Source organism: Montipora capricornis, chromosome 8 (genome assembly GCF_036669925.1).
Source record: "Montipora capricornis isolate CH-2021 chromosome 8, ASM3666992v2, whole genome shotgun sequence".
NCBI classification, from domain to species: domain Eukaryota; kingdom Metazoa; phylum Cnidaria; class Anthozoa; order Scleractinia; family Acroporidae; genus Montipora; species Montipora capricornis.
This window is the reverse complement of record NC_090890.1, coordinates 46,201,473-46,211,472: the sequence shown is the minus strand read 5'-3', so window position 1 is coordinate 46,211,472 and position 10,000 is coordinate 46,201,473. Positions and strand designations below refer to the sequence as shown.

The window sequence follows — 10,000 nt, the reverse complement described above, 5'->3', positions numbered from 1 at the left end:
CAACATCCAACAATGCTTACCGGCTAGTCATCTCGCATCATTTGTCCATACAAACAGTGTTCAGAGATCGGTACCTAACTGTGGAGTCTACCTCGACTGCAAGCTTCTGCAAAATCGCAGATGGCCTTTGTGGCTCTTGCTTTAGGGTGCAACTGGGACAAAACTACTCTCGAGGAAATGGTAGTTCCGCGTTTCCTGAAGGGCGGCCGACTACAGTTTTAGACGAGATCGGAGGAGAAAGTGCTTCTGACGGTGATGTCGATGGGCTTATCAGACAAAAACTGTCTGTTGGAGAAGGGAGTCTGTCAGCTATTGTTCTTGATGATGAAGTTCGCAAGGAGACGCGGATGATTTACGGTGGCATATACAGTCTTTATTTCAGGTTCACAGCTGTGGTTACTCGAGGGGTAGTTCGTCTTTTTGTGAGTGACACAGTAACCTTGCAGTTGTTGGTGAAATCCTGCGATCCTCGTTTGTGTGGAGGCACCCTCGTCTCTTACACATCAAATATAACCTTTTACATCAGTAACCACATAACAGTAAAAGTTGTCATTGGACTCGACGTGTACGATACCGGAATTGCTACCGAAGCCGACGTATGGAATCAAATCTCCGTTGTGTTCATTCGTGAAAAGCTGGAACTGTTCGTCTTTATCACATTCTCTTCTGGAATGGTACAGGTACGCAAGTTCGAAGTGAGGATAGATCCTTTCGTTGCTGAAGGGACTTTTGCCATCGGGATGTGGCAGCCCGCTTCAGGAACCATCAGTGTGCAGCCAACAAATGTATTCATCGGACAAATAGATGAAATATGCGTATGGAAGATACCTTTTGACTATGCCTTGATTCAGCAGAGTTGGCGTGCAAATATCCAACCTAACGCCCCATCTCTAATGAACTTGTGGAAATTTAACGAGGGCGAGAATGCCGTTGTCAAAGACCTTGTGTCCGCTGTTGAGTTGTCATTCCCTAGATATCCTCTTGGAAAGCCTGATTGGGTGTTTTCCGATGCACCCATTGCCTCTGTCGTAACAGTGAATCCGAACAAGAACAACGTGACTTTGCAAGGAATCGCAGCTGAGGTCTGTTTTGAGTTCATCTTCCAAGGACCAATCTATTCAGCTTGCAAATTGTTAGGTAACGTGACAATTGAATTTTACTTCCGTGCTTGCGTGGAAGCGGTAGTTGACACTGGATCAACAGTTCAATCCATCGATGCTGTGATAACACTATCAGATTACTGTCAGAAAAATCTTGGCTTAACCTATTTCCCAGCACAACCGCTATGTAACAAGTTCCCTGGGAAACGCTTTCCCAACTGGATAGGAGCAAACTGCACAACCCCGTGTGTCTTTGGAAAAGCTTCAAATATCAGCGAAGTTTGTGAATGTGATCCCGGTTTCTATGGAGTAAATTGCTCGGGTATTTGCCCTGGAGGAAAGGGACGTGCTTGCAACAACCATGGCATCTGTGATGTTGTGACTGGAAAATGTTTTTGCGAAGTTAACTGGCGAGGAAATGAAAACTGTACAGCTTGCTCAACCGGTTGGACGGGAAATGATTGTTCGACAGCCTTCACTCGGCGGTCGTCAATCGGTGCCTTCTTTGGAGTAGGCTCAGTTTCCATTGGTGGACACTTTTCATCACTAAGTGGCATAAGCTATAGCTTGCACATGACCGGTGAATATTACCTCATATACTCCGTATACGTGCCAGTAGTTATGCAGGTTCGCTTGGTGGCATGCTACCGAAAGTTGACATGCATTAATTCTATCGCATTGAAATTTGCATCTCACAAGATTGTTTTGCATGCACCTTACACATCGGCTGGAAGCATTGTTGTTTGGTTGAACGGAAAAGTTATCGATATCGATGTCCATCGACCTACTGCTCAAACTCACGGGTTCGAAGTAAAAAAGATCACAGCACATTTGTGGGAAGTGAAATACACAGGATTGTACCTAAAAATAAGAGTCACCGGACGGTACTTGAGCTTAAGCACAAAAGCAACTGGACTAGTATGCAAGTCGGCTATGGGCCTCCTCGGCTCCTGCAACCAAGGTCTCTTAGAATCATTGTTGTCTTACAGCCCGAATACAAACTGTTCTGACGAGAGTTTCACGTTGAACATATCCGAAAACCATCCCAACAGCATATATGCACCAGGCAGTGAGAACAAAACTCAAGATATCTTAACATCACTTACTGTCTCGAAGCTAAGAGTGAAGGCTTGCCACAGCTTATTCGAATACGTCTATAAGGGAATTATCGAATATCGAGAAGCTAATGCTGGCTACGCACTTTACTTTGACCATACAACAGTTGTTTCTGGAGTGATCTACAAGGCTTTCGTATCTACGGACATAACCATTAAAATCATGTTCAAAACGGTCCGTTATGGAGTTATCGTTTCCTATACCAGGACAAAGACGTTATTTGTTACCAACTCAGGAGGTGCGTTCATTGTGTACTTTGGAGATAACGTTTATCCTACAAACATTGCTGCGGAGCTGAACGAATGGAATCAGATCAGTCTTGTGTTTAGAAAATCCTCTGGGGTGTTGCAATTTTATTACTTCTCATCTGGCGGTCAGTTGCATCGTCTAGACATAAACATCGGCTCAGATATTTTTGTTCCCGGGGGCATAATTGCCTTTGCAGGTTGGATGCCATCTTTGGACGGTTCTGGAATTCAGCCTACCGAGGCCTTCGCTGGCTTCATAGATGAAGTTCGCATCTGGACGCGGTATTTCCATCCAGCATTCATTCTTCAGACCTGGAACAGATCCGTTAGTGTAGGGAGTCAAGACATTGCACACGCTTGGAAGTTCAATGAAGGTGAAGGAATCCTCGCTGTTGATAAAGTGACAGGAATGAGTCTTGAGCTTCCTTTCCAACCATGGAAGGAACCAGAATGGAAATATTCAGACGTGGTTTTACAAATGTCATTTTACGAGCAACAACAAGCATTTCCATTCGCGAACAAAACATTCCGAGTCGAAGCTGAGTTATTCTGTAATAGAACGTTGTTAAACGGCCCTCTACATTCAACCTGCGACAGCCTTGGTCTCGGTGTGGCCATTTTTTATTTCAGATCTTGCCTCCAAAGAATTGCAAGCTTTAATTCCTTGTACATGTCTCTGGAAGTGATTATAGCTTACGCTGATTACTGTCAGGCCGTTAATAACTTAACACTCTGGCCGGCTAAGCCTCTCTGTAATGAATTCCCCGGCAGGGACTTTCCCATTTGGTTCGGAAAGGATTGCGATCGAAAATGCATCTTTGGTAAGAAGATCGATTTTGAGACATGCATTTGTCACCATGGTTACTGGGGTTCGGAGTGCGCTAACCCTTGTCCTGGCGGAGCAGCAACACCGTGTAACAAAAATGGAGTGTGTGACAGCGCGACAGGCAAATGTGAGTGCCACGCTAACTACAATGGAACAGAAGACTGTAGCGCTTGTTCCTCTGGATGGACTGGGGCCGACTGTTCCCTTGCCTTGGTAATGGTCAGCAAGCTTCATGTATCAATCGCGGTATCGTCCACTGGAGGCCATTACGTTACTTTTGACGGATACAGCTTCACCCTAGTGGCAGTTGGTGAATACTACCTCCTATTTGATCCCAGTTTATCATTCCAAGTTCAAGTTCGTCACGTTCCCTGCCGATTACAATCCGTTTGTGTCAACGCCTTGGGAATACGCATCTTCTCAACCGTGGTATCATTCCACGCTCCTTACGTCTCCGGTGGAGGTCCTGTCATCTGGGTCAACGGAAAGCTTGTACCTCTATCCGGATTTGTTACTGTAATAGGAGACACTCATCTTGGCGTTCATCTGGAGTACACAGGCAGTGGCCAGTACCTTATCACTTGGCGAGACAATTTTGCCATTCACATACGCATTGATGGACGCTACTTGAGTTTCAAGGTGAACGTAAAGCCGGCTTATTGCGCGAACTCAACTGGGCTGCTTGGTTCTTGTGATAACCATCCAGACAATGATCTTACAGCTAGTTCCAACACGACCGGCTTCCTTGCAAACATCTCTCAGTCGGCATTAAATTCAGAACTTGCAAACCACGGTCTTGTTCTTAAGAATGATAGCTTGATTGTCTTGAAGTATGACTACTTCCAAGAGACTAGACTTCCATCTGGAGGAGTCTATGCCCTCGTTTTTAACCACTCAGGAGCCTCGTCCAGGCCAATTACGCAGGCATTTACTGTGAACGTCGATATCACCATTGAAATCCTCCTTAAGCCGTACAAGTTGAGTGGAACAGTATTCTCCTACGCAGTCTCACAAACATTTGCTGTTTTGAGTGAGAACTCTCTTACAATCCGCTTCGGAAATACCATGATAATTACTGGAGTTAGTTTGACAATCAATCAGTGGAGTCACATATCGCTTATCTGGTATCACAAGACGCAAACTTTGGAGTTTTATCACTTTGACTCTTTGGGTAAAGTAACGCGAAGGTCTTACGTACTGTCGTCCAATCCTTTCATACCAGGAGGGATCCTTTCGGTTGGACAATGGGAACTTTCACCCGGACAAAATGAAACGCTTACGGACAATTCATTTGTAGGCATCATTGATGAATTCCGCGTGTGGAAACGAGCTTTCAACCCATCTCTCATTCAACAGAATTGGCGCATGAATGTTCTACCCTCTCACCCTGACGTCGCAGGACTCTGGAAAATCAATGAAGGCGAGGGTGACGTCATTAAAAATGCAGTCAGTGAGGAGCACATTTATCTGCCGAAATCACCTTGGCAACGGCCATTGTGGATATTTTCTGATGCAGACATAAGAACCAATTTTACATCGTCTGAAAGACCGTTTGAAACTCATTTCCACAATAAGACACTGGAAACGAGCGCAAAGTCTTTCTGCCTCGAATTGTTCTTCGAGAGTCAAATGTACGACCTCTGTTACGGTGACTTGAAAGCTGAACTTGAATTTTACTTCCTGGTTTGTCTAAAAGATGTAGCAACAAGTGCTAATATTGGGGCAGCCCTGACAGCTGTTATAACATTTTCAGAACATTGTCAATTGGCACTAAACCTCACCATCTGGCCAGCTCAGTGGCTTTGTAACAAGTTTCCAGGTCGCCAGTTTCCTCTTTGGATCGGCGACAACTGTGATGTCAAATGCGTCTTTGGGACTGCGGATGCCAATGACCGGAACCTTTGTGTCTGTACCAAGGGTTATTGGGGAGGCGATTGTTCCCATCTATGTCCAGGTGGTCTTTTAACCACATGCGGAGGTCATGGGCTGTGCGACAGGGTTACAGGACAATGCAAATGTGAGGTTAATTGGGCAGGCGATGGCAACTGCAGTAGCTGTAGTCCTGGATGGAATGGAACGAACTGTCAATTTGCTGTCAAGCTTGTAACGGGAATATCATCCAACACTGTTGTGTTTGCATCGATTGGTGGTTATGGATACTTTACAACGTTCTTCGGTGTAAGTTTTACTCACAGAGTTATCGGAGAATTTTATCTTTTGCGATCCATTGAGCGCAACTTCTTCATCCAGCTACGACAAGCTTCTTGCGTGACTGATGGCTCGTACACCACACTTTGCACAACAGGTTTTTCTTTTGGTTTCCTTGACACCCATGTTGTCATTCGTGCACCAATCAAAACGCTCGTGGTGACAGAAACCTTCTTTCCTTTTGTTTGGTTGAATGGAAAAGTACTCCAAGTTGACCACAGAACCCAGCTATCAGTGCACTTCGTCATGGTTCGCATTTCCACCGTCACTTTTCACATATACGGCCCAGATGGAATGAAATTCGTCTTAAGTATTGGAAACAGTCTTTCCGTGGCAGTCAACGTACCAGCTTTGTATTGTCAAAACTCCACTGGTCTCCTAGGGTCGTGCATAGATCATTTGTTCAACAACTTTGACAGTCTTGAATCGTACATAGCAGACCTAAAGATCCGATCAATAGTCGACGTTTCCCGGACTTTGTTCATCTACGAGGTCTTGCACTACTTCGAACACCGCATTCCCACTGGCGGTGGTTTCAATTTGTTTTTCGCCGATAGCTCAGTTCGATCAGGTCCTATCTTCTTTCCCATAGTCGATGTTCTAACGATTGAGCTTCTTGTAAAGGCTCACCAACCAGGAGGGGTCATTCTATCGTACTTAAGCCACAGTATTTTTGCCTTGGTTGACGACGTAACCCTTACCATCGTCTACAATGGATCAGTCTATGACACTGGCTTCAGCCTTGAGATTCACCGTTGGAATCAAATTACCCTTGTCTACAAAGAGCTGGTTGGGATCCTTCACTTTTATTTCTTCAGCTATTCTGGAGAGGTAAAAGTTCGTGTATTTAAGCTTGACAGCCACGTTTTTGCCACCAAAGGAGTCCTAACGCTTGGCCAATGGCAGCCGTCAGCTTCGTCAGACGAGCTGATCCCAAAATCGAGCTTTGTTGGTGAGATTGACGAAGTGCGCATGTGGAAAAGGCGAACGAACCCAGACCTTGTGAAACTGAATTGGAAGATAAATGTGCAAGTTAGTTCATACCCAGACTTACTTCACCTATGGAAATTCAATCAAGCTGAGGGAAATGTTATTCGCGATTTGCAAGGGACAAGTCACCTATATATAACAAAGTTCCACGAACCGCGTTGGTCGTTCTCAGATGCTTACATCCCTCAAACTAAAGTGAAAGACACTAAATTTTTTAACTTAAGGCTACGACTACAGGCCGAATCATTCTGCTTCAGCCTTGTCCTTAGTGGGACATTGTACGCCAGATGCGAGGCACTAACAATACAAGTGGCCCAGTTTTATTACAAAGCTTGCCTATACGACATTTCGGTATCACTGAGTCTACACTCTGCCGTTTACGCGGTCGTCTCCTTCGCAGACTACTGCCAAAGCGCTCTTGAACTAACTGCATGGCCTGCAAAGGAACTCTGTCATCACTTTGAGCTCCAACGATTTCCGTACTGGATTGGAGCGCATTGCACGACGCGTTGTGTCTTTGGATACGCTGTTCCGGATATGAATGCAACAGACCTTGTCTCCTGTAAATGCCTGCCTGGCTATTGGGGCGAGGATTGCTCCAACCTTTGTCTAGGAGGATTGAGGAAAATCTGTAACGGTCATGGTGTTTGCAGTGAAGTAAATGGTACATGTGACTGCGATGCTCACTGGAGAGGCGATGTTACCAACCGGTCAGGAGACAATGCAGTATTAAATTGCAGTGTGTGTACGGACGGCTGGATGGGCACAGACTGTGCAGTCGCCGACGAATCTTCTGTTGCCAACTCGTCTGAGACGCAAATGGCTCTAAACTTTGGCGATCCCCATTTCACCAGTGTGATGGGCATGAACTTTCACTTCGAAGTCCCCGGTGCATACCAGCTCATTAACTTGTCTGCTGTTGTGGCACAAGCATTGATAGTTCCGTGCAATAACATAATGAACTGCCGACGAATCAGCGAAGTCTCTTTACGTTCCTCGCAAGCAAAGCTTTTTGTTCGTTATACTGATCTCGAGAGCATGGGAAGTGGAACTGTTAACCTAGTAACAAACGAAACATCTGCACTTGATGGTACCCATAAATGGGTTGAGGTTGCTGACATCAGATACCGTTGGCTCAAAGATACCATTTTGGAGGTTGGATTCTTGGAGTACAAGGGAGTTCAGATCAATATCCTCGCATACAATGGTACATTGGGAACTGCAATTCAAATGCCAAAATCAATGAGAGAAAACACGGATGGCATTTGTGGAGCGAAAGAGGGAAAGTGGATGCAAGAACACAATAACAGAAGCCGTACGTTCCGTGTAATTGGCCTTTCTCAACAACTAGCTGTAAACGCGTCCAGGGAAACCACGAACCAGATTTTAATGAATCAAAAAACACTTGATCTTAGGCTCAGCAGCCAATTCAAAATGAAACGAGAGGATAACTTCTTGACTACGAAAAACTCCTGGCGTAGTTTTTCCGGTGCAGGTTACATGCTGGAGTTTTCTTCCAGTAACACAGCTGTCATGTACGGTGGAAACTCAAGCATCCCAGTTCTTGACGAGTTTACCATTGAAATCTGGATCTGTCTAGTCAATAAAGGATCAAGTGTTTCTGAGCTTTGCTCATCGAGCCAGAGACACTCTAGTGATAAAATCGTTGGTACCCAAGCAATCTTCTCCGCGTCGACAAGTAGTGGAAACTTTGCCATCTTTTGTAAAAAAGGAATACGTGTCGACTGGGACGGAGAGAAATTTGTAAGCGGTATCAACATCACTGAAGGCACGTGGACCCACCTTGCGGTGACGTGGAGGAATATTGATGGCCGAATGAAGGCTTTCACGAACGCACAAGGCAGGCAACAAAGTGCGACGACTTTTGGGGTTAAGATTGGAAAGCACTTCTCTTTGGATGGGCTGCTGATTCTCGGACGGTACATCCGGGATATGATGGACAACGAGTATGACATGCGTGGAGCTTTGGACGAATTTAAGGTAACGAGCAAACGTCTTTTTGTAAAACCAATATCGGAGTACAGAAGCTAATGACTGAAAGAATCTGACTCTGAAAATACGAAAAGCGTTTTGTAAACAATGTGAAAAATTGTAATTTTCAGTCACATCTCATGACTCCATACGCAAAGCCCGAGGTATAAACAAAAGAGAAGAATTGTAAATAATATTTATCTGTAACCCTAGACATATATCTATATATACATTTTTCTCCAATCTTATGCCTACTTTTCTTATGGCTTATATTTGAATTTCAAAAAACTGTACCGGCAAATCATTTAACTCCCTGAAGAAGTCATGCCGTGCCTGACAAAACATTGGTTTAAACAAAAAATATATAACCTCACAGCCGTACAACCAGCCTTGCATTATTATTTGGTTTACAGTTAATTATGAACGTTTCACTTAGATTTTATATAGCCCTAACGATTTTTCAAACACTTTGTAACTGACGATGACATTCGTAACGTCGAAACATGTCTTTTAAATTAAAGAATTTCGTAATCTGTTCAAAAAGTACAATTCACCTTATGCTCTCTCAATCAATGTGAAAATATTATGCAACGCTTGAACCGGTGGGGAATTCATGTTTCGTCGTTGCACACTGCGCCCTCTGAGAGGACAGATTTTACAAGGTCCCAAGTAATAACAATAATAATGATGATAATGATAACTTTTGAAAGAAATCTCAATCTTATATTATTCGTGTGCAAGTGCTCTTGCACACGAGTCAAAAATCAAACCAAATCACGGAAATGAAAGCAGATCGAGTCATTTCATATCGTTGACGTTGTCTCCTGAGTTTCGTTTGACTTGCCAAAGCAACAATCAATGAAACAGCTATAGTCCTTAAAACATTTTCTTCGATAAAAAGCAATGAAATAACTGCCTTTGTCTTCAACAGGTGTGGCAGTATGCAAAGACTGTGGAACAACTTAACTCCTCGATGTATTTAAAGTTCGAGAATTACCGTGAAGGATTAGTGCTCTCCTTGCCTCTAGACGAAGGAATGGGGCTGACTACTGAGGGCATCTTTTATACTCCGCTTCCGGTTGACGTCACCAGTGCCCCTCAGACTACCTCAGCTGTTAATACGACCATTGTACAGTTCTTAATCCATTCCGGTGAGTCCCCTGGATGGGCCCCCTCAGGGGTTCATATGACGCCCATGGCAAATTACAGTCTTGTGTTCAGAAACGCCACTCTCAAAGAACTTGCTGTCCAGTTATGTTACAAACAATTTTATGAAGGGGTGCTGCAAGATCACTGTAGCAAGACCTTGGTTTCTCAAGCTCTGTTTTTCTATGAGTCTTGCCTCACCGATGTGGCTGATTCTGGGAGCCTTGCTCACTACAAACTCTCGGTAAGTCTGTTCGGCTTGTACTGCCAGAAAGTACTTGGCATTCCTGAGTGTCTTCTGTATGGCACCTACGACGCGTTCTCACAGTGTCCCAAAGAGACTGATCATAAAGAAGAAGTCCTCACCACAGTTG

The 10,000-nt window shown here is 44.4% G+C and overlaps 1 protein-coding gene across 1 annotated transcript in view; it reads left to right on the top strand.

The window, feature by feature from the left end:
* The window catches only part of LOC138014071 (uncharacterized), a 14,822-nt gene that overhangs the window by 3,964 nt on the left and 858 nt on the right, over nucleotides 1-10,000 (top strand). Inside the window, exons 2-3 of the mRNA XM_068861099.1 lie at nucleotides 1-8,489; nucleotides 9,412-10,000. The exon at nucleotides 1-8,489 is cut by the window's left edge and continues 2,492 nt beyond it; the exon at nucleotides 9,412-10,000 is cut by the window's right edge and continues 858 nt beyond it. Coding sequence (XP_068717200.1) covers nucleotides 1-8,489; nucleotides 9,412-10,000 — 9,078 coding nt within the window. The remainder of the gene's footprint in view (nucleotides 8,490-9,411) is intronic.